This window comes from Ranitomeya imitator, chromosome 4, assembly GCF_032444005.1.
Source record: "Ranitomeya imitator isolate aRanImi1 chromosome 4, aRanImi1.pri, whole genome shotgun sequence".
Classification (NCBI taxonomy): domain Eukaryota; kingdom Metazoa; phylum Chordata; class Amphibia; order Anura; family Dendrobatidae; genus Ranitomeya; species Ranitomeya imitator.
In genome coordinates this window covers 445,050,174-445,075,338 of record NC_091285.1, presented here as the reverse complement: position 1 = coordinate 445,075,338, position 25,165 = coordinate 445,050,174, and the positions used below count along the sequence as shown (strand labels likewise).

Here is a 25,165-nt window from a genome sequence, read left to right as displayed (position 1 = left end):
CTCTAAATACGGCCCTGCGCTTACCCTCAATGTATAGCTGAGCGTCTGAATCCTGAAGCCGCCACTGGTCACTAAAAAACCTGCTGCTCAGCAGGTAGATGCGCTGAGCTCCTGCACGGGCAGAGAGTGGTGCGTATAGTCTTAATAGAAAGTCAATGGCCCATATACTGTACAAGTTTTTCTATTGAGCCAAAACACAGCTCTGTGTGCCTTATGTCCGGTGCACTCTAGAGTATTTTTTAAGTGTTCAGTGGGGTCTTAGGACCCAGGTGTCACCTATCTGCTGCACATGTTAGGAAGGGACTAGATATAAAATGACATACACCCTTTAGTAGACTTGGGGTTATATTGTGATGCTTAAGTTATTTTTAGGAGCAGTGTATTTCTTTTATGTACGTGACAGTACTGAGATGATGGGACAAGCATTTTGCATGCCATCAGTAATAACAATTCCGGTTTCTTTTTAAGAAGTTTTTACTAGCTTCTATGTGCAAGACAGCGCTAGAGAGTGTTATTGCTGGTGACTGAGTCCTCCCACTGATGACGGAAGAGTCAGAAGTGCAATCTGACAGCTTGATCAATCAGTGCGACCTCTGGTGGAGAAGATTACAAGGCACTTCAATTTATTGTCATGACTCCAATTAACTCCGTACTTACCAACTAGAGATGAGCAAATCATTTGAGTAAAAAATCTGCATTCGCCAAAATGCGGATTTTTTTGTAATTTGCTTCTGTGCAGATTCAGCAAAATGGAGTCCACTGGTTGACATTTTTGTAAACAGTAAATAGGCATCAAAATTTTTTAAAAATAGTTATACTAGCGATACCGCTCACCTCTTACTGTCACCCATCATGGTCGCATCTTCTGATCCTTGCTGGTTGAACTGAAATCCAGTTCTGCTCATGAGCAAGGAAGATCACGGCACACTTTGTGACATCACGACGTTGTGAACATTCGAACGCTTATACAGAACCCTTCTGGGAACTTCATCTTGAGCGCCGGGGAACAGAATATGTGATGAGGACCAGACGTGTCAGAGTGAGGCACAGGTCAAACTACAGATTTTTAATTGTATCCAGGTCAGGGCTCTGGTTTGGCCATTGCAAAAGTACGATCCTCTGGCAAAGCTATTCTATTGTTGATGTGGAGGCATGCTTAAGGTCGTTGTTGTGACGAAAGTTTAAATTCTACTTCGCCTTCAGCTTTTTAGCAGAGGCCTGAATCTTGCAGTTCCCCCAAAAAAATGATGTAGGGTCCCCCTATAATTTAATAACCAGCAAAGGCTATGCAGACAGCTGTGGGCTGATATTAATAGCCTAGGAAGTGATCATGGATACTGGCCTCCCTAGGCTAAAAAACATCAGCTCTCAGCTGACATCAATATATCTATCTATTCTATATGTATTTACCGTGTTTAATCTATCTCTTCTATCCTGTCGGATCCTGTAGTGATTGTACAGTGCACGGCAGATGAATTGCCGGCTTTTCTTCTATCTATGTAATATATATATATAGGTGTGTGTCACTGACATCTGTATATCTATGTATTATATGTGTATATATCTATTCCATCTACTCTTTTCTAACCTGTCACTCTGATTTTACTGTATGCGGCACATGCTGGATTTTATTCTATCTATTTAATATAGTTTGTGAAAAAATATTTTTGAGAAGTATAATCTATATTGAATGTTAGTCTGTGTTTTCACATGGCCTAGATTCATGCACGTGCTGCTGTGTTCTTTTTTAGTCTATTTAATATAAATATATATATACTGTGTATATACTATATATATATGTCTATACGAATATTTCCTTTGAAAACAATGTGTAAATGACAGAGAATTGCTGTTTGTAAAAGCTCATGTTAAACTAGCATTGCAATTGGAGACACGACATGCGCCGTACTAGTACACTAGTACACGTTATACACAACATTAGTTTCATCATTCAACAAATAACCTTGCATATGTATGTTTACCCTTACTATGAGGGTTTGGGAAGATCCAAACCACAGCCCACATCTATTTCCACACCCTATCTGTATTGAATAGTGTCATATATAATTCTATACATGTAAATATTGATATGGATGGCGGCTGTGCTAAAAAAAACAAAACAAAAAAACATTTTGTAATTTTCTTATGCACACTACTCCAATATATTATTGTCTAAGGGTCACTTCCGTCTTTCTGTCCTTCTGTCTGTCTGTCTTTCTTTCTGTCATGGATATTCATTGGTCGCGGCCTCTGTCTGTCATGGAATCCAAGTCGCTAATTGGTCGTGGCAAAATGCCCACGACTATTGCCACGACAAATCAGCGACGGGCATAGTCCGGCGGCAACATGGCCGCTCCTTCCTCCCTGCAGTCAGTGCCCGCTCCATACTCCCCTCCAGTCAGCGCTCACACAGGGTTAATGGCAGCGCTAATGGACCGCGTTATGCCGCGGTGTAAAGCACTCCATTAACGCTGCTATTAACCCTGTGTGACCAACTTTTTCACTATTGAGGCTACCTCGCGATGCTCCGGTAACCACTCCATGCAAGCGGCAGGTTCCGGTGGCAAGGATGGTATGCGACATGGACCTGCCATGATGTCACAGTCATGTGACTGCGACGTCATCACAGGTCCTGCGCCCATACCAAACCTGGGACTGAAAGCTGCCGCGTGCGCCGCACACAGGGCCAGGACTTCAATGGAGGGTGAGAATATGTTTATTTTTTATTTTAAGTCTGTATACTACATGCCTCTGTGCTGTATACTCCGTCGCTGTGCAATATACTACGTGGCTGTGCAATATACTACGTGGTTGTGCAATATACTACGTGGCTGGGCAATATACTACGTGGCTGTGCAATATACTATGTGGCTGGGCAATATACTACGTGGCAGGGAAATATACTACATGGCAGGGCAATATACTACGTGGCTGGGCAATATACTATGTGGCTGGGCAATATACTACGTGACTGGGCAATATACTACGTGGCAGGGAAATATACTACGTGGCAGGGCAATATACTACGTGGCTGGGCAATGTACTATGTGGCTGGGCAATATACTACGTGGCTGGGCAATATACAACGTGGCTGGGCAATATACTACGTGGCTGGGCAATATACTATGTGGGCTGTGCAATATACTACGTGGACATGCATATTCTAGAATACCCGATGCGTTAGAATCGGGCCACCATCTAGTATATATATAACTGTACTAAAGCGAGTAATCATCTTTTTTTTCTTAAATTATAGAGCACATGAAAATAAGAAACTTTGCAATATAGCTTGTCAGAGAAATCTGCTTTGTTCTCCTCCTGGATTGATCAGTCATTATCAAAATTCTCAATTCCCAGGTAAAATATGTATTCAGTGAAGACCAAGTTCCCCATCCCTGAGATAGGAGATGGTAGCTACTGCTCATAAAATTCTATGAAGAGGGTCGGGGGAAGGAGGAAGGAGCTGAAATACTGAACGTGTGAACATGGCCTTAAGGTACCGTCACATTAAGCGACGCTGCAGCGATATAGACAACGAGCCGATCGCTGCAGCGTCGCTGTTTAGGTCGCTAGGAGACGTCAAACACCGGCAACAGCAGAACGATGCAGGAGCGATCCAGTGATGTACTTATCGTTCTCGCTGGTTGTTGCTCCATGTAAAAACATTGCTGGCATCGTTGCTTTTGCTGTCAAACATGAGGAATCACGCCGACCTGACGACCAAATAAAGTTCTGGACTTCTAGCTCCGACCAGCGATGGCACAGCAGGATCCTGATCGCTGCTGCGTGTCAAACACAACGAGATCGCTATCCAGGACGCTGCAACATCACGGATCGTTGTCGTTCTCGTTGGAAAGTTGCTCAGTGTGAAGGTACCTTTACTCTTTAGGTTGATTGAAGATGGTTGTGTTTCACTGTTTGTATACATTGTATACTATACAGATACTGGTCTCAAGACCTAAATTTACAGCTTCATAAACATTGTGATATTGTTACGGACCATGAAATATGTTCATCTGAACCTGACACATTAATGTACGGGACAGTCGTTTTGAACACTGCCAGGTATACCTAGGTTCCTACCAGTGTTGCCAACTTGACTTTCTATTTTTTCTGGGCAGCTTATCAAAAAATCACAGACAGACAATATTTTTTATGGACACATTGGAAAACCATAATAAATTATTATGAAGATAAGTGATTGTCTACAGCCCATAATTCTGATATGTAAATATCATCTGCATTCATTATAAAACTGTAAAAGGATGATAATTATGATCAAAGTAATCCGTATAGGTTTTTTCAGCTTAAAAACAACCACGGATGCCTTCAATTTTTTTTTTTACAAACGGGAAAAAAAGTGGCCTATTTTTCTGGACTGACCAGGCAACCTGGTTCATACAGATGTACACCTTGTTTGGGGCTGGCCATTCAGAGGACAACCATCTACCAAGGTTGCACATTTATTCCAATAGGGTGATTGTGTTACTGTGTGCAACAAACGTACTGAATAAATGTTGGCAAAATGTGTCTGTATTTTTTTTACAGAGTTGTCAGGTGAGCACAAAGAAATGTCAACCTCTCCACTGCCCTTCATTGTCAGAATTGCCCCTACTTATAATGGTAGGGATTCGAGAACAATGATATTCCATAATCCTTAAAGTCTTTTCTAATTGGAGATTCACATGAAATAAGCAGATTTCCAGGTATTGTGCAATAACATGTAGCCCGTTCAGGTAATGGCCGCAGTAGTTACAGAACCTGTTTTTATGAAATGTAGCTCGTCATGTGATGGTTTACCTTACAGTTCAATAGCTTTCGCAAGGAACACAATGCAAGAAGCTAGTTTAATGAAAGGGTATAAAATAATATGTTTGCTAGTACAAGACTAAACTCTATGGCAGCTACTAGAGCCTACAAAAGGTAGGCAGGTGTCCTGTACATCAAACCTGCATGCAAACGAGCTATGTTTTCCATCTCTAGCAGCTATTGTTGTCAGAGGATATTTTTAGTTAGAGATCACAGCCCATATTCAGAAGATATGCTCTCGTACTGGAATTCCCACACAAATAATGCATTTTGTTTTAAACATTTGCCTCCCACCAATGATGAAATACAACCAAGAATTGTTCTACACGCTTTTTCTGGCAGTCAAGACTTTAATCTCTCTGGGATGGAATTAAATGATTTTTCCGCTTGGAAATGCCTTTTTGTAATGGCAGAGTGGCTACACACGTGCGGACCGCTACAGGTATTGTCTATGGGACTGATGGAGATAGCAAAGTGCAGCCTTAAAATACCTCCAGAAGTCCCATTGACAGTCATGCAGGCCCATTGCTCCATTCCAACAAAGTCTCTTTCTCATGAATGCGTGAATGTTGAGGCTCCTGAGGTTGGCCTCTCGGTGTTCAAGTTATCTCCTATCTTATGGAAAGAGGATATCTTGTGAAGATGGAAACAACGCATTACAAAAAAAGAACTATAAAGAAAATCTGTCATCAGGATTTCACATCCCAAACTATGTAAATGCACATGTAGCTCTTTCAAAGATAAGTCCAGTTATATCTATAACTAGCTGTAGAAGTAATGGGTCCAGAAAATTATCATCTTCTCTTGCTGACAACTTTATCTTTCAAAAGGTAGAAGAAGGAACAAGAGGAGCTGTAATCTTTAGACCTAATTCTTACCAACAAGATGGAAATGGGAATTTAGGAGGCAGCGATCATGCTATCCTCAAATTGTGGATTAGATGAGGAGGAAGACCTGAGTGGACTCAGACTTTAAAGTTGGACTTTAGAAAGGCAAATTTTAATGGACTCAGAAAGGTGGTAGGAAAGGTCCAATGGCTGGATGTTCTAAAGGATGGCAGATTTTGCTCAATGAAATTCTCACAATCAGTGAAATTCCCGAAAATAAGGAAAACTTGGAAGCATTTAAAGAGACCAGGGTGAATGAACACAGAAATTAATCACTTTTTAAAAGGGCAAAAAGAAATGTACATCAAATGGAAAGAGGGGTGCATATCTAAAAAAAAATAATATGCTTTTTGCAGGGAAGCATTAGTAGAGCTAAAGCCAGTAATGAAGGATGACCAAAAGCAGTAAAAAAGGATTTGGGGGGTATGTCGAAAGCAAAAGAAAAGTCAAAGATGCTATAGGATTTTTACAGGATGAAAAAGGTGAAGTGGTCAAAATGATATTGAGAAGGCCGAACTTTTAAATTCCTATTTTGCATCTGTGTTCTCTAAGAAAGCAATTGTAACATCAACTGAGCTTCACGGTCCCATCGAAGGAATAAAAGAATCCACACTATAAACAGAGAGATGGTGAGGGAACCGCTAATTTAAATTAATTTAAATCTCCTGATCCAGATGAATAATATCCTAGGGTACTGAAAGAAATAGCAGAGGAAATTACAGAACCAATAGTCAGAATCTTTGAAAAATCCTGGAGAACAGAAGAAGTCCCTGAAGATTGGTGAAGGGCATATATTGTCCCTATCTTCAAAAAAGGGAAGAAGACAGAGCCAGGAAATGACAGGCCAGTGAACCTTACTTCTATACCAGGGAACATATTTGAAAAAATTATTAAACAGCATATATGTATGGACTTGGATAAGAATAGAGTAATTCACCAGAGCCAGCATGGGTTTGTAGCAAACAAGTCATGCCAGACAAATCTAATTTCTTTCTATGATGAAATCACTGACTGGGTGGATCAGGGAAATGTGGTAGATATAGTATACCTTTACTTCAGCAAAGCTTTTCATAAAGCATCTCATACTGGTGCAATGCTGTTTTGTACATTACTTCTAGTCCCTGCAGTGTCCTATACAGGAGATCTGCTAATGCTGTGTCTGATGCGGGGAGGGGAGTATAGGCAGAGTTACAGGCTAGTGCTCACTGCTGGCTTGCAGCCCAGCACAAGGAGTAATTGGAAATAATAATAATAGTAGTAAGAAGGGAGCAGAGGAATCTAGAAAGGATGTGATCGCTATGACAACAGACCTAGTGTCAGAACACAGGAAGCAAAGCAAAAGGCATAAAACAACATGAAGCTTGGCGAAAAAGGTATATGGAGTTCTTAAGGGACATTGTCCATAAGCATTTATGGCAAAACTGATAGATGAGTTAGGGTAGTGAACTGACTCTTTAATATATACTACCACACTATAGCCCTGAGAGAAGGAATGGTGTAATAATGTTCCCTCTTCCCTTGTGAAAGCCTCTTAAGGTAGTTATCAATGAGGTTTCTAGACCAATCTCTTTTGATCATAGCATCCAAGACAAAAGCAGAACTCATTGATAAAAAGGATAAACCTTCATTCCTGACTCTATTGTCATCTTGCACCATGATAGCCTTCCAGAGCGAGGCGTAAGGTAAAGGAAAAACCTGTAGCTGGACATCTGGATCAAAGGCCAATGTCGTACAAACGTCTTCTTATGGTTTGTGTAGACACTGTTTGACGCCTTAGACTTTGTATGTGACGTCCAATTTCACTTGCATTACAAAACTGATCAATCATGGAACCACTGGTACAGCCATCTTCCCAAAGTATCACAAGAGACGTTTTTCAACATAAAAACGCCAAACAGTATATTACTTATGTGACTGAGTGACCTTTTCGTGCTACCATGGCCTGCAGCATCTCAGGACTTCTCTTGCGTCGAGCACATCTGGGACGTCATTGGTGGGCAATTGTAAAGATAAATGCCAGCAGGGGATCTTGATGATTTATGTGCCCAAATGTATTCAGAGTAGCAGAACATTCCTCAGACAACCATAATGAACTCATCGATAAGATGCCAATATATATATTTACTGAGAGAGAATATGAGAATGAATGATTTGTATGGAAAATGCTTTGAACACCGGATCCAGGCGCCATATTCATTGTTTCACACCTCCGTTTCATGTGTTTTTGGCCGATTCCGTCACTATGCGTTTTTTTCCGCCACACAAAAAAATGATGCAGTGGACATTTTCTCCGTCTGCTGGAAACGACTATTTGGACGGATCTGGAAAAAAACGGATGAATCGTCTGGCCATCAGGCACAATCCAACGCTAATACATCTCTATGGGAAAAAAACGGATCCGGCGTAAAAAAAAGGATCCATTTTTTTTCCAAAAATTGCCAGATTGTGCCTGAAACAAAAAACCTGATGTGTGAAAGTAGCCTTAGGAAACTGCCATTGGTAAGGGTTTCTCCCACAAGATCGTGTACAAACAAACCATGCTTCTTTCTTTAGGACAGCAACTGCTGATACTCAATCTCCTAATGTATTTGAGTGTTACATGCTGTCTACCAATAGGTGAGCTGTGAACCTGTCAGCTGGTCTTGTTGCTATGGGATAGATGGGATGGATAGCATTGTGACTAGTGAAACAGTGCTAGTAGAAGGTTCTATAATAGGAGCAATGAGGACACCTAGTGGATACATTCATGTATTACTGGAAAAGTCACTTTAATTCTCACCGTTTTGGATCAATCATGGCTCAGTGATATATTTCCACATCATTCATTCACACACTGGGGGTTTAGATCGAATATTACTTGTAAGTTTCAGCAGCAGACCTCATGCAGTGGAAATACCGCAGTGAAATCTGCAGTAGGAAATACCGATGCTGATACGGTGAAGTTCACAATTTGCATGTGAAAGAGTGAAAACCAGCAGCAAACAAGTACATTTTCATTGTTTCTTATTTATTACATCTGTAATATAACCTCATAGGCTCCAAAGAAACAAGTAATTCTTATCCGATATTGTCGTTGTTTTATTTAATCCTGCAGTAACTTTTTATTTTTTTTAAAGGGTTTTATTTCAAGCTATTTTAGGAAGCACTTTTTAACCCTTTCACTACTAGGCAATTTTTTTTTTTTTTTAACTCCAGCTCTTTTGTTTTTTTGTCTGTACTTTTTTCAAGAGACATCACTTTTCCTTTTACATAACCATATGAGGGCTTGTTTTTTTCGTTGCCAGACAAGTTGCAATTATAGAGTGACACCAATCATTTTACCATATAATGTACCGATAAACAGGAAACTACAAATGGGGTAAAATGATGGAGAACAACGCAATATGATTCTTCAGGTCAGTACAAAGTAAGTGCGAAGATACCAAACACACATACACAAAACCAGAAGTTTACATACACTGTATAAAAAGACACATATGCATGTTTTTCTCAATATCTGACACGAAATCAGAATAAACCTTTCCCGTTTTAGGTCAATTAGGATTACCATAATTAATCATATTTGCCAAATGCCAGAATAATGAGAGAGAGAATGTTTTAAGGCATTTTTATCACTTTCTGCAAAGTCAAAAGTTTACATACACTATGATTACTATATAGAGGAAAAGGAAGTGTGTCGGCACATCCAGGATATAAGTAAAATCTTTCTTTAAATACCACAATATATGATGCTGCGCTTGGGGGTAGGTTACCAATCTGTTAGATCAAATCCCTGCAATAAGTATCAACCGTGCAGGTGCACAAGTACTAAACAAACAATATCCCTGGAAAACACCTCTTAATGTTCAGCAAGTTATATGGGCAATTGCGCTTACCCTGATAGCAGAAGGAGTCTGTCCTTATAACCAGACCGAAGAAATCATCCGGCACGGCGGCACTAGGTATGTGCGGGGCCGAACACGGCTTGCTGTTTGCTGGTAAGGGGAGCGGTGGGCGCGCGCCTCAGCTGTGTATTACCGAGGAGGCCTCGGACGAAGGCGTCCCTGGTTACAGCTGGGAAGATGGCTGCCGGTACCTGCTCGCGCTTTCTTGATTGTGACGTCACAAAGCTATGGAGCGGCGTTAGGACCAAGAGAGGGTATCCAGCGCGTTTCGAAGGTAAACGACCCTGATGAAGAAGGGATGATTTGTTCAGTCTGGTTATAAGGATGGACTCCTTCTGCTATCAGGGTAAGTGCTGATACTTATTGCAGAGATTTGATCTAACAGATTGGTAACCTACCCCCAAGCTCGGCATCATATATTGTGATATTTATTTTAAGCATTTACAGGATTGTCACATGTCCTGTTTTTGATTCCAGCAGCTGGGGACGGTCCTTCTCTATTAATTCCCCCTCCTGGGGATAATCAATCTACCGTGTGGTGAGCGCCAGTGTGACTGATTATTTGGTATTTATTAAAATCTTTTATTGAAATACATGCAGCTGCACACTCTGGTCCCGAGTGCTGGCGGCAGTGCCGGGCAGTGGCGCTGCTATCATGAGGCAAGTTGAATACTTTGCCTCAAGCGGCAGAGCATTCCTAAAGACAGGGAGCGGCAGAGTGGCAGTCAGAAGTTAGAACATGTGGTGCCGGCTCTCCCTGCAATCCCTGCTCTGACACTTGCAGACAGTGTCACAAATAAGCTAATGTGCGGCGTGCCTGGCAGGTGACTGTTACCACCAGGCCAGGTTGAGGTGCAGAGGCGGTGCCCTGTCTCCTGACCTGCTGGCTGCTGTGCTGGGAGTCGGACACACACATTGCTGGGACTCAGAGCAGTAACTGGCAGCAGTAAGTAAAGTAACTATAAAAAACATCATTCGCCACCCCCACATCCCCCACACTGCTGCACAGCAAGTCTGTCAGGGTTCACAGCCTCCCTCCATCAGATTGTCAGACAGAAGTAGATTCAAGGAGCGAGTGCCAGGTGTCAATGCAGAGACTCGATTAACTGAATTTCTTAAAGCAGTGGAAGGAAAGAGTTTAATTACAAGGGGAAGCCGTGAAAGTAATGAATTTTAGATGTTATCTCAACTCAGCAAAGATTTTATAAACTTTCCACTTCTTGGAGCGGAGCCGTGTGTGTATGAGGTGTATGGAGCGAAGCTGAATGTGTACGAGGTGAGCGGAGCCATGTGTGTATGAGGTGTATGTAGCAGAGCCGTGTGTGTATGAGGTGTACGGAGCAGAGCCGTGTGTGTATGAGGTGTACGGAGTGGAGCTGGGTGTGTATGAGGTGTACGGAGCGGAGCTGCATGTGTATGAGGTGTACGGAGCGGAGCCGGGTGTGTGAGGTATATGGAGCAGAGCTGGGTGTGGGCGAGGTGTATGGAGCGGAGCCGCATGAGTACGGAATGGAGCCGTGTGTGTATGGAGCGCAGCCGCGTGTGTAGGAGTAACTATGTGTGGCCATTATACAGTATGGAGCATCATGTGGGCCGATTATTCAGTATGAGCATCATGTGTGACCATTATACAGTATTTAGCATCATGTGTGGCCATTATACAGTATGGAGCATCATGTGGGCCCATTATACAGTATGGAGCATTATGTGTGGCCATTATACAGTATGGAGCATCATGTGTGGCCATTATACAGTATGGAGCACTGTGTGGCCATTATACAGTATGGAGCATCATGTGGGGCACATTATACTGTATGGAGCAATATATGGGGCTCACTATACTGTATGGAGCAATATATGGGGCTCATTATTCTGTATGGAGCACTGTGGTGCCCAGAATACTGTATGGAGGACTATACTGTCTGATTTATGACCTATTGTAAAATGGACAATAGTTATCACTCATGTAATGTATGGGGGGGACTGTATATGAGATGGGAGCCCTATAGGGGGGCTGTACTGTATATGTGTTTGGGGGGCGCCATTTTGAAGTTCGCCTCAGGCAGCAGTGTGGCTAGGTTCACCCCTGGTGCCGGGTATTGATGCAAGAGACTTCTGTGAGTTTCTTGCATCACACTCGCAATTGTGACCCCGGCCTTAACCCCTTTACCCCCAAGGGTGGTTTGCACGTTAATGACCAGGCCAATTTTTACAATTCTGACCACTGTCCCTTTATGAGGTTATAACTCCGAAACGCTTCAACGGATCCTGGTGATTCTGACATTGTTTTCTCGTGACATATTGTACTTCATGATAGTGGTAAAATTTCTTTGATAGTACCTGCGTTTATTTGTGAAAAAAACGGAAATTTGGCGAAAATTTTGAAAATTTCGCAATTTTCAAACTTTGAATTTTTATGCAATTAAATCACAGAGATATGTCACACAAAATACTTAATAAGTAACATTTCCCACATGTCTCCTTTACATCAGCATAATTTTGGAACCAATTTTTTTTTTTGTTAGGGAGTTATAAGGGTTAAAAGTTGACCAGCAATTTCTCATTTTTACAACACCATTTTTTTTTAGGGACCACGTCTCATTTGAAGTCATTTTGAGGGGTCTATATGATAGAAAATGCCCAAGTGTGACACCATTCTAAAAACTGCACCCCTCAAGGTGCTCAAAACCACATTCAAGAAGTTTATTAACCCTTCAGGTGTTTAATAGGAATTTTTGGAATGTTTAAATAAAAATGAACATTTAACTTTTTTACACAAAAAATTTACTTCAGCTCCAATTTGTTTTATTTTACCAAGGGTAACAGGAGAAATTGGACCCAAAAAGTTGTTGTCCAATTTGTCCTGAGTACGCTGATACCCCATATGTGGCAGTAAACCACTGTTTGGGCGCATGGGAGAGCTCGGAAGGGAAGGAGCGCTATTTGACTTTTCAATGCAAAATTGACAGGAATTGAGATGGGACGCCATGTTGCGTTTGGAGAGCCACTGATGTGCCTAAACATTGAAACCCCCCACAAGTGACACCATTTTGGAAAGTAGACCCCCTAAGGAACTTATCTGGATGTGTGGTGAGCACTTTGACCCACCAAGTGCTTCACAGAAGTTTATAATGCAGAACCGTAAAAATAAAAAATCATATTTTTTCACAAAAATTATATTTTTGCCCCCAATTTTTTATTTTTCCAAGGGTAAGAGAAGAAATTGGACCTCACAAGTTGTTGTCCAATTTGTCCCGAGTACGCTGATACCCCATATGTGGCAGTAAACCACTGTTTGGGCGCATGGGAGAGCTCGGAAGGGAAGGAGCGCCGTTTGACTTTTCAATGCAAAATTGACAGGAATTGAGATGGGACGCCATGTTGCGTTTGGAGAGCCACTGATGTGCCTAAACATTGAAACCCCCCACAAGTGACACCATTTTGGAAAGTAGACCCCCTAAGGAACTTATCTGGATGTGTGGTGAGCACTTTGACCCACCAAGGGCTTCACAGAAGTTTATAATGCAGAGCCATAAAAATAAAACAAAATTTTTTTCCCACAAAAATTATTTTTTAGCCCCCAGTTTTGTATTTTCCCTAGGGTAACAGGAGAAATTGGACCCCAAAAGTTGTTGTCCAATTTGTCCTGAGTACGCTGATACCCCATATGTGGGGGGGAACCACCGTTTGGGCGCATGGGAGGGTTCGGAAGGGAAGGAGCGCCATTTGGAATGCAGACTTAGATGGAATGGTCTGCAGGCGTCACATTGCGTTTGCAGAGCCCCTAATGTACCTAAACAGTAGAAACCCCCCACAAGTGACACCATTTTGGAAAGTAGACCCCCTAAGGAACTCATCTTGATGTGTTGTGAGAGCTTTGAACCCCCAAGTATTTCACTACAGTTTATAACGCAGAGCCATGCAAATAAAAAATATTTTTTTTTCCACAAAAATTATATTTTAGCCCCCAGTTTTGTATTTTTCCAAGGTTAGCAGGAGAAATTGGACCCTAAATGTTGTTGTCCAATTTGTCCTGAGTACGCTGATACCCGATATGTGGGGGGGAACCACCGTTTGGGCGCATGGGAGGGCTCGGAAGGGAAGGAGCATCATTTGGAATGCAGACTTAGATGGATTGGTCTGCAGGCGTCACATTGCGTTTGCAGAGCCCCTAATGTACCTAAACAGTAGAAACCCCCCACAAGTGACCCCATATTGGAAACTAGACCCCTCAATGAACTTATCTAGATGTGTTGTGAGAACTTTGAACCCCCAAGTGTTTCACTACAGTTTATAACGCAGAGCCGTGAAAATAAAAAATCTTTTTGTTTTCCCACAAAAATTATTTTTTAGCCCCCAGTTTTGTATTTTCCCAAGGGTAACAGGAGAAATTGGTCCACAAAAGTTGTTGTCCAATTTGTCCTGAGTACGCTGATACCCCATATGTTGGGGTAAACCCCTGTTTGGGCACACAGGAGAGCTCGGAAGGGAAGGAGCACTGTTTTACTTTTTCAACGCAGAATTGGCTGGAATTGAGATCGGACGCCATGTCGTGTTTGGAGAGCCCCTGATGTGCCGAAACAGTGGAAACCCCCCAATTATAACTGAAACCCTAATCTAAACACACCCCTAACCCTAATTCCAACGGTAACCCTAACCACACCTCTAACCCTGACACACCCCTAACCCTAATCCCAACCCTATTCCCAACTGTAAATGTAATCTAAACCCTAACCCTAACTTTAGCCCCAACCCTAACTGTAGCCCCAACCCTAGCCCTAACCCTAGCCCTAACCCTAGCCCTAACCCTAGCCCTAACCCTAACCCTAGCCCTAACCCTAACCCTAACCCTAGCCCTAACCCTAGCCCTAACCCTAGCCCTAACCCTAACCCTAGCCCTAGCCCTAACCCTAGCCCTAACCCTAGCCCTAACCCTAGCCCTAACCCTAGCCCTAGCCCTAACCCTAGCCCTAGCCCTAACCCTAGCCCTAACCCTAGCCCTAACCCTAGCCCTAGCCCTAACCCTAGCCCTAATGGGAAAATGGAAATAAATACATTTTTTTTTATTTTTCCCTAACTAAGGGGGTGATGAAGGGGGGTTTGATTTACTTTTATAGCGAGTTTTTTAGCGGATTTTTATGATTGGCAGCCGTCACACACTGAAAGACCCTTTTTATTGCAAAAAATATTTTTTGCAATACCACATTTTGAGAGCTATAATTTTTCCATATTTTGGTCCACAGAGTCATGTGAGGTCTTGTTTTTTGCGGGACGAGTTGACGTTTTTATTGAAAACATTTTTGGGCACGTGACATTTTTTTATCGCTTTTTATGCCGATTTTTGTGAGGAAGAATGACCAAAAGCCAGCTATTCATGAATTTCTATTGGGGGAGGCGTTTATACCGTTCCGCGTTTGGTAAAATTGATAAATCAGTTTTATTCTTCGGGTCAGTACGATTACAGCGATACCTCATTTATATCATTTTTTTATGGTTTGGTGCTTTTATACGATAAAAACTATTTTACAGAAAAAATAATTATTTTTGCATCGCTTTATTCTCAGGACTATAACTTTTTTATTTTTTTGCTGATGATGCTGTATGGCGGCTCTTTTTTTGCGGGACAATATGACGCTTTCAGCGGTACCATGGTTATTTATATCTGTCCTTTTGATCGCGTGTTATTCCACTTTTTGTTCGGCGGTATGATAATAAAGCGTTGTTTTTTGCCTCGTTTTTTTTTTTTTTTTCTTACGGTGTTTACTGAAGGGGTTAACTAGTGGGACAGTTTTATAGGTCGGGTCGTTACGGACGCGGCGATACTAAATATGTGTACTTTTATTGGTTTTTTTTTTTATTTAGATGAAGAAATGTATTTATGGGAATAATATTTTTTTTTTTTTTTCATTATTTTGGAATATTTTTTTTTTTTTTTTTTACACATTTGGAAAATTTTTTTTTTACTTTTTTACTTTGTCCCAGGGGGGGACATCACAGATCAGTGATCTGACAGTTTGCACAGCACTCTGTCAGATCACTGATCTGACATGCAGCGCTGCAGGCTTCACAGTGCCTGCTCTGAGCAGGCTCTGTGAAGCCACCTCCCTCCCTGCAGGACCCGGATCCGCGGCCATCTTGGATCCGGGGCTCGAGCAGGGAGGGAGGTGAGGAGACCCTCGCAGCAACGCGATCACATCGCGTTGCTGCGGGGGGCTCAGGGAAGCCCGCAGGGAGCCCCCTCCCTGCGCGGTGCTTCCCTGCACCGCCGGCACATCGCGATCATCTTTGATCGCGGTGTGCCAGGGGTTAATGTGCCGGGGGTGGTCCGTGACCGCTCCTGGCACATAGTGCCGGATGTCAGCTGCGATAAGCAGCTGACACCCGGCCGCGATCGGCCGCGCTCCCCCCGTGAGCGCGGCCGATCGGCTATGACGTACTATCCCGTCCAGGGTCAGATAAGCCCAGGGCACCTCGACGGGATAGTACGTCTAAGGTCACAGAGGGGTTAATTAGAGATACACCTGTGGATGTATATTAATGCACACCTGAAACACACCGCTTCTTTGTGTAGCATCATGGGAAAGTCTCAAGTAATCAGCCAAGATATCAGGAAGAGAATTGTGGACTTGCACAAGCCTGGCTCATCCTTTTGTACCCCAGTCTAGGTGTGTCAACTAGAGCTGGGGTTGACACTGGGTCCTAGAGTCAGAAGGCCCAGGAAGATGTCTGCAAAGCAAACTGCTGAGACCTTCTGCAGTCAGATGCAGAGCAACGGTCTGCAGCCTCTGACACACTTGTGACAGTATCCCCCTTCTACGAGTGGCTTCCAGACAGTCAGGACCAGGTTTCCTAGGATAAGAGGTGTGGTATGAACAAACCAATCTAGGGGTGTTCACCTCTGATGCAGAAACCCATATCCTTTCCTCTGGACCATAACCCCTCCAGTACACCAAGTACTGCAGAGAACGACGTTGGAGGTGATAATCTACAATCCTCGAAATTTGAAACTCTAGGCTTCATCAACCATTATTGGGGGAGGCGGTAAGGGTGGGGGCTCAAGGGGTTCCACATATCTCTTGAGCAAAGACCTGTGAAAAACGTTGTAGATCTTAAAAGCCTGTGGTAGCGCAAGACGAAATGCTGCTGTGCCAATGACGGCAGTTATCTTATAGGGACCAATGAATCTAGGTCCCAACTTCCAGGAAGGAACCCTCAACCTGACATTCCTGGTAGACAACCACACAGAATCATCCACATTCAGGTCCTGAACTGGCATGCTTTACTGACAGTCATATGTTTATACCTGTCTCTCCTGACCTGGTTAGGAACAGGTAGTGGTGAAACAGGATCAGATGGACAGGTACTTTAGAACGTGTGCAAACATTGCAGGTAAACACTTGTTCAACCACATCCTGATGCAACCACAGCCACCAAAAACGACGAGAAAGGAGGTCCACGGTTGCCTTACCACTTGGGTTGCAGCAAGTACAGAGTCTTGATATTCTCTAATTACTTTGCGGCACAATTTAGTATGCACAAATAACCTCCCCGAAAGGCAGGAAGCAGGGGCACCCCCCTGAGCTTCCAACACCTCACCCCCAGGTCAGTGTACAAGGCTGAAATGCCTACCCCGTTCTGAAAATTGGAGCAGGGTCCTCAAAGCCAGACAAAAATGTCGGAAAGGTCCCTGTAGATACAGCAGAAGGGGAAACGTTTAGGCAGTTAACTTGACAGTAATCTTCCCACTTTACAATCTCTTTGGATTGCCAATCTACAGTTGGATTATGCTTCACCAACCAGGGCAAACCCATTGGAGTGTGGAGACCCTTCAGGACATAACAAGGGATTATTTCATAATGCGAAGACCCCACCTTCATACTTATGTTATGAACAATTTGTGTAAGTGTTCTCTGTGCAAGAGGTGCTGAGTGGATGGCGCAAATAGGAATAGGTTTAGCCAAGTTAGAGCAGACAAAACCATGAGTTAAAGCAAACTCAGCATCCACCCTACTGACTCCAGCTCCACAGTCTAAAAACACAGAAATTGTTTCAGACCTGCTCTCTAGCACCACCTCTGCTGTTAAGATAAGATGAGAATTGCAGGTTGAAGACGAACACACCACTTGAATATCAAGCGCAAGGTTCCCAAGGGTTAATCAAGTCTCTTTTTGCTTTGGAATTATAGGACATGCCCCAATAAAATGTCCCTTCTTCCCACAAAAAAAAACATACACCCATTTTCTTGCAAATGTCGGGGGAAACATACAATGTGAACGTACTACCCAACTTCATGGGTTCCTCTAACTGCTCAAGTATAGGTTCACCCCCGGACCTTTCCTCCAACACTGGGATCTTGTGCCGGAAAGAGGGCTCAGAAGCAGGTGGTCTTACCCATCTGTCCCGCAGGCAGATATCAACCTGAATCGCCAAGGACATGGCAGCCTCCAGTGACACAGGAATTTCATGCTTACTTTAACCTTTCAGTGAGGCCCTGAAGGAATCAGCTTTTGAGAGCCAGGTCATTCCATTTGGTATAAGTTGACCATCTGTGGAATTCAGAGCTATACGTCTCCACTGAACCATTCCCTTGCTGAATGCGATGCAGCTTGGATTCAGCCAAGGAAATACAGTCAGGATCCTCATAGATCAAGGCACGGCCCTGAAAAGCTCCTCTACAGACTGGAGATACGTAGAATCCTGTGGAAGAGAAAAAGCCTAGTACTGAGGTTCCCCCTTCAACAGTGACATAACAATTCCTACTCGTTGCTCCTCATCTCCTGAGGAGTAAGGACGAAGTTTAAAGTACAACTTGCATGCCTCCTTAAATACAAAAAACTTGTCCGAGAGGGCAATTTTGGGTTCAAGCTGGACTGGACAACCCGCAGCATGCCCCAAAATAGGAGCCTGCAGCCGCTGCCATTGCTGCTAGGCCTCAGAATAAAGGTCAGTAACCTACAGTGACAACCTCTGCAGCTGTTCTGCTGGCACAGCAATGGGATCCATGAACCAGCAAAAGAGAAACACACAGAAAAAACACAAAAAAAAGTGTCTGTTTTTTTCAAAGTGTAACAGTGGGTGATAATGTCATGCAACGTGTAGGAAAGGCTAAGTGCAACACGAAGGAATAAGGAAAAGGGAACCAAATACTAGGGAAGGGGAGAGTGGAGACCCCTAGACAGATCTAATGTCACCCTGACTACCCTATCGTCCCTATATAGGTTCCGCACATATCGCCGAGCAGGATACCCAATCCCTGCCTGACCCTGGTGATAAGCCCTGCATTGGGAAGGACAGGATGAGTGCTAGTAAATCCACACTACCACTAAAGACAGATTGGATACACAAACAAGGGGGAACACTTAGCTTGAGTAGACTTAGAGAGGAACACGGACGTCCTCCAAACACCCGAGAGGAAGATAGCCGACTGCTATAGCTCCAAGCCGCAACAGGGAACTGGAAATAGAAATATCAATCGCAACTTCCAGCAGAAAGCTGGAAGCTATAAACACCCTGGTCCAGGTGAGTCAACTAGAAGCGGGGGAAGGTTGCCACCTGGTCCTTGAGTCAGAAGGCCATCAATCTCACCCTGGCCGTCCTACAATCATGCTTGTCTGCACATGCTCCAGAAGCTAGAGGTCACAATGAGTATTAAGAAACGTCCTTGCTGACTGATTTTCCATCAAGGTAGAAGGGCCTCCTTGGACTTTGTCAAAATTAAAGTCGATAACTAAGGACACTCCTGTGCCCTGTAACATAGAAGTGTTCATTAAGGTTCATTGCAACTTACATATAAGGGGGAACATTTGTGGTTGGTGTAAGTCATGTGTCACAAGGTTACACCATTGACAATTATTAGATGTGATTTCCCATTTTCACATGTCAAGCAACACGTTGCCATAGCCTATGGCCCAATTCACACATGCGAGATTTGACCTCAGCAATAAACTATTAAATTTTTTCCATCTCTGAGGTGGTTAGTTTTTAATTGATGTGTGAAATTTGTGTCCATTTACCAAATTGTTTTTCTTGAATGCAAAATAGAAATGGATGGATGTTTTCCAAGTGTCTACCAGCGACCAGTGTCCTATCCATCTTTATAGCAGATCCATTCGCTTGAGTTCTGTCCACAAAAAAGACCAGAGTAGTTCATGGCGCCTTTTTTTTTGCAGACTATTGTTCCGAAAAAAAGTCCTACATTTGATTAGTGCACTAGATAAAATGCACAGGACACAGACAATACTGACTATGCCCTTACTGAATAATAATGAATAAATAGTGATCAGACACCTGCAAGGTCAGGAGCACAGTTATCTTAATTGACTACACTTACCTGAAGGCCATTGTTGGTGACTACATGTGGCTTCTCATCACTTGCAGCCTGGACAATGACAATGATTGTTACCGGCCGGCTATGGTGGTTCACATCTGAAGCATTAACCATAACAGTGAAACTGTCATTCCCGGTCTTGCTGCCATCATGTTCATAGAATACTCGCCCTTGGTCCAGCTGGAAAGAAATGTTCAAAATCATATTAGTGTAGATTTATTTGATTGATGTTATATAAATTTATCAAAAAATCTCTCATCTATATTCAGACTAAATATGTTTTTAGCATATAATCCTAGTAATTAATACAGACTCGTTCTAATCATTGGGATCCAGTTTTCAAGACTTTCTTCGTCCAATCTGCTTTTAATTACAAAACATTTCAATACTTTGAAATGTCAAGCATCTGGGGCCATCATTGTGCTCATTCCAGAAAAGCCCTGGGATACTCAGTGTTTATGTGATGACAAGTCTTACAAGAATGGTTCACAATTATAAAAAAAACACTTTTAAAATGTATTTGAATATGTACAAACTGGAATTCCCTACAACCATGAGTGGTGGGATTTGGAACTCCCTAGAATGTGAGTAGTAGGATCTTAATACAAGCGATGACAAATGTAAATGCAATCCTTACCTCATTCCAATTAAAGTCTCGTAAATTATTTTTCTCTTGATTGACAATGCGACCATTTTTTGGGGCTTCGAGTATTATGACATCCAAGTTGAGACCCAAGTAATAGTCATTGGGGACATGGAGAATGCTGTTAGATAGGGAAGTTGTTCCACCCTTTACTATCTTCAGTTCATTAGCTTCCAATGGTATGTGAACAGATAATATTTCAAGAGGAACCACTATCTCTTGAGTTGTTCCACCTGCAGACACTTCTAGCATCATCTGGTCAGGCAGCATGTCTGTGGACGAATGCAAATACAAGATCCTTCCCTTGTTAATATCCTCCTGAGTAAACGTATATACAAAGTCCAAACTCGGTGATCCATCAGAAGAAAGTTCTCCACTAACAGAAACCAAGTGTCCAAAATATGGAGAACCCATCAGACTGTATGCAATTTTACTTGGAAATATACCTTCTGCAGAGACCTGATGACACAAGATAAATTATGACTCGTCGTCAGTGCATAATCTTAGAAGTAAAGTTCCAAAATAGTATAATGATAAACAAAACAGTTTCTATACAGTTTAAAGGAAATGTCGGACTGATATTTTTTTACTAATTAAAACCACACACTGATAAATATTCATCATTCTACTAAAAAGTGATTTCTACTGAATGGGAAGTGTCAGCATAATGTAAGACTCATTAGTAGAGTTCATATTGATAGTTATATGGAAATTTCAAAAAAATGACCAATATTCTAAAAAAATGATTAAAATGTCTAGATTTAACAAAAAGCAGGGAAAATGCAAAATAATAAAAAAGCTGCCTGTTAGATCCAGAGCTACCTCTCAGGTTTTTGTTTTCTGTGCCTTTTTCACAAGTGACTGCATCTGTCACACAGTCACCTTAAGCAGTATGTTATATTACGGTGACAGATTCACTTTAAAGTGAAGCTCTATTGGTATACTCAGCAATTTACAAACATGATGTAATTGTTGAGCTGCCAGTACATAGGAGATCATTATGGTTGTCCGATAGGTGGTAGTAGAGATAAACAGGCCTGTATTCTGTGATCAGGCACTGGATCTCACACAGAAGTATAGTTATTTCAGCAGTAAAATACATCGAGTAATGTCATATATCCCACAAAAAGCTTCATCACAATGGTATGGCACCTAAAGAGGCCCTTCAGCCTTGAGGCCCTTTAGTAAGTTCTAGGGTAGTAGTTTTGCCATAATGTAATATCAATTATCCTTTATGAACCATTAGATGACAATTGTTAGAGAGGCAGTAATAATTTCCAATAACAATACAGAAATGTGAAGTATCATGTTTCTAAATGATTATTTGCAAGTTTCCAAGGAGATGGCAATATATTTGGATTCAAGTGAAAATCCATACTCCAAAGGGCTCAGCAATTCATAAAATTTACAGCAAATTCTCTCTTTGCCTATTTTAAGCATGTAATCAGTAAGTTATTGTGGTATTTTTGCTCAAGGAGCTGAAAAGATTTATATTTCTTTTTATAGAGGACTGAAGTGGAAATTTTCTTAAATCGATATCTGCAAAAATAAAGAAAGCCTGTGTGACTTATAGGATTATTTCTGTTATATTTAGTGTTGTACCAAGATGTAACGTAAAAGTGGCTAAAAGTTTTGATAAGGACACAAATTTTTGTTTTCACAAAGTTTGTTGCTTCACTATTTTTAGATCTTTTTTCAGATGTTTCTTTGGTTACTAACTTACAATTCGAATCATTTCATAGGTTTAATATATTTTTATTGATAAATATATCAAGTTTATGGAAAGGCCCAATCTTTACAGCGATGACTAGTGTTGAGCATTCCGATACCGCAAGTATCGGGTATCGGCCGATATTTGCGGTATCGGAATTCCGATACTGAATTCCGATACTTCCCGCGTATCGGATACCGGAATCGGAAGTTCCCAGAATTCAAATTGAACGCAGCAGCCAATGAGGAATGAATGAAAGTGTGGGCACATCCTGTTTAGCATGGTGGGCATGTAAGTACTGGCAAGGCTGGGATTGGCTGCTGAAATGATGTCACTCTGCACTATAAAAAAGCGCTGCTGCCATTTTGCGCTCACTCTGCTGTGATTTCAGTTAGGGACAGGACGCTGTGTTCTAACTGAGGGCCAGTTGAGCTTGCTAATTGCTTTATTTTCCTTTCCAAAGGCTAATTTAGCAAAACGCTGTGTGTTCTTCACTGTTCACCTTGCTCTTGCCTTGCAGCGCTGTTTTAACAGCGTTCTGCAAGGTCTCTGTGTGTGTGTGTGCAGCTCACTCTGTAGTCTGTGTGCAGCCATATACCCGGTTGTATTCAGCTCAGGGGGGGGTTCACACTGCCTCACACAGTTGTTCTTTTTTGCTCTTAGTGCAGCCTGCTGCACATTTTTTCTCAAATTTCCTATTAGTGTTTTTCCACCAGTCTCCAGCTCTATTGTGGAAAAACACTACATAGGATAACCTAGAGGGGGGTTTTTGGGCCTTGCAGCGCCGTTTACGGCTGTCTGCACGGTCTCCGTGTGAGCCCAGCTCGCCCTGTAGTCTGTGTGCAGCCATAGCCGGTTGGATTCAGCTCAGGGTTCGTTACTGGCTCATACCTTGAGAAAAATTTTCCTTTTTTTCAAATAGTGCAGCCTGTTTAAAATTTGAAAAAAAAAATTCCTATTAGTGTCTTTCCACTCGTATCCAGCTAAATAGTGGAAAAACACTATATAGGATAACCTAGAGGAGGGTTTTTTGGCCTTGCAGCGCCGTTTACGGCTGTCTGCATGGTCTCCGTGTGAGCCCAGCTCGCCCTGTAGTCTGTGTGCAGCCATAGCCGGTTGGATTCAGCTCAGGGTTCGTTACTGGCTCATACCTTGCGAAAAATTTTCCTTTTTTTTCAAATAGTGCAGCCTGTTTAAAATTTGACAAAAAAAAATCCTATTAGTGTCTTTCCACCAGTCTCCAGCTCAATTGTGGAAAAACACTACATAGGATAACCTAGAGGGTTTTTTTGGGGCCTTGCAGCGCCGTTTACGGCTGTCTGCACGGTCTCTGTGTGAGCGCAGCTCGCCCTGTAGTCTGTGTGCAGCCATAGCCGGTTGGATTCAGCTCAGGGTGCGTTACTGCCTCATACCTTGAAAAACAATTTCCTTTTTTTCAAATAGTGCAGCCAGTTTAAAATTTGAAAAAAAAAATTCCTATTAGTGTCTTTCCACTTGTATCCAGCTAAATAGTGGAAAAACACTATATAGGATAACCTAGAGGAGGGTTTTTTGGCCTTGCAGCGCCGTTTACGGCTGTCTGCACGGTCTCCGTGTGATTTAAACTAGCTCTGTAGCCCGATCTGCACCAAAAAAAAAGTTAAGTTCACCAAACACAACTTAACACTTGTGTAGGCCACATTTGAAAAATAATAAAGTTTAGTCCACAATTTACAACATTAGTGTTTCTTACACCTGTTAGGAGGAGCATTACAGGAATAAGCACACTAAGGCCTTAGTACTTTTCTGCTTATCTTTATCTGTCAACCAAGATGAAGAGGGCAGGGAGTAAGGCACGTGGGCGTGGGCGCGGAGCAGGGAGAGGAGCAGGGAGAGGACGTGGTGATTCTGTGCCTGCTGCGGGCGCCGGTGACTCGTCGTCACTCAGTTTCAGCAGGGAACAGTCCTTCATGCGCAGCTTTGTCGGAGAGCGCCGTGCACCGCTGCTGCGTGAAGACCAAATTGAAGCCGTTGTCGGGTGGATGGCAGCTAACGCCTCGGCATCGACTTCAGTTAGTGCCACATCCTCTCAGGCACAGAGCACTGGAGAGCAGCCATCTGTCTCTTCACCACCTGCCAAATTGGCCAGGCAGTCAGAGAGCCCAGGACAGGAGCCGTCTCTACTTCTGTTCTCTGAATCTCTTGGCTTGGAAACAGGGGGCCAGCCAAGCAGCATTGGAGAAATGGAAGAAGAGGCAGTGTGCAGTGATGCCCAACACCTTTTTCTCTCTGACTCTGAAGAGGCAGGTGGGCCAGTGCCTCCGGTGACCACAGCGCAGTACGCATCTGATGATGAAACTCAGGTGCCGCTTTCTCGTGCGTACTGTGCTGCTGAGACTACCCAGGAGGAGCAGTTGGTGGCAGAGGGTAGTGGAGATGATGAGGTCCTTGACCCATCGTGGCGTGAGGAACAGGAAGGTGGTGGGAGCAGCTCAGAGGAAGAGATTCCTCTTACGGGCCAAAGAGGGAGAGGGAGGGGGAAGACTGCGGAGCCTGTAGCCTCCACTTTGGCACCCGTTAGGAGCCTGTCTCTTTCCAAAGCCAAAAAGGGCGCTCCCAAGACTTGCAGTGCCTGGTCCTTTTTTGACACAGTTGCAGATGACATTTGTTTTGTCAAATGCAAGCTGTGTCATCATAAAGTAAAAAGAGGGAAAAATGTCAGCAACCTCAATACCACAAATATGTGGAAACATGTGCGGACCAGGCACGCGGTGGAGTTACAGAAACACACTGAAGATGTAGGCCAACCAACAGCGGCAGCTACCACCTCTTCAGCTCGTGTTGCCTCTTCCTCCAGCTCACGCACAGCTGGTTTGGCTTCCTCCCAGAGACCTTGTGTAATTCCACCCACAGCACCACCTTCCC

General features: G+C 42.9%; 1 protein-coding gene and 1 long non-coding RNA gene across 2 annotated transcripts in view; one reads left to right on the top strand and one right to left on the bottom strand.

Moving 5' to 3' along the window:
• The window catches only part of CSPG4 (chondroitin sulfate proteoglycan 4), an 87,051-nt gene that overhangs the window by 33,103 nt on the left and 28,783 nt on the right, over window positions 1–25,165 (bottom strand). The window contains exons 3-4 of the mRNA XM_069765667.1: window positions 20,545–21,009; window positions 19,911–20,087 (exon numbers count right to left, since the gene is read on the bottom strand). Coding sequence (XP_069621768.1) covers window positions 19,911–20,087; window positions 20,545–21,009 — 642 coding nt within the window. The remainder of the gene's footprint in view (window positions 1–19,910; window positions 20,088–20,544; window positions 21,010–25,165) is intronic.
• Window positions 1–25,165, top strand: part of LOC138676408 (uncharacterized) — a 94,993-nt gene that overhangs the window by 48,582 nt on the left and 21,246 nt on the right. The gene's annotated exons all lie outside the window — the stretch shown is intronic.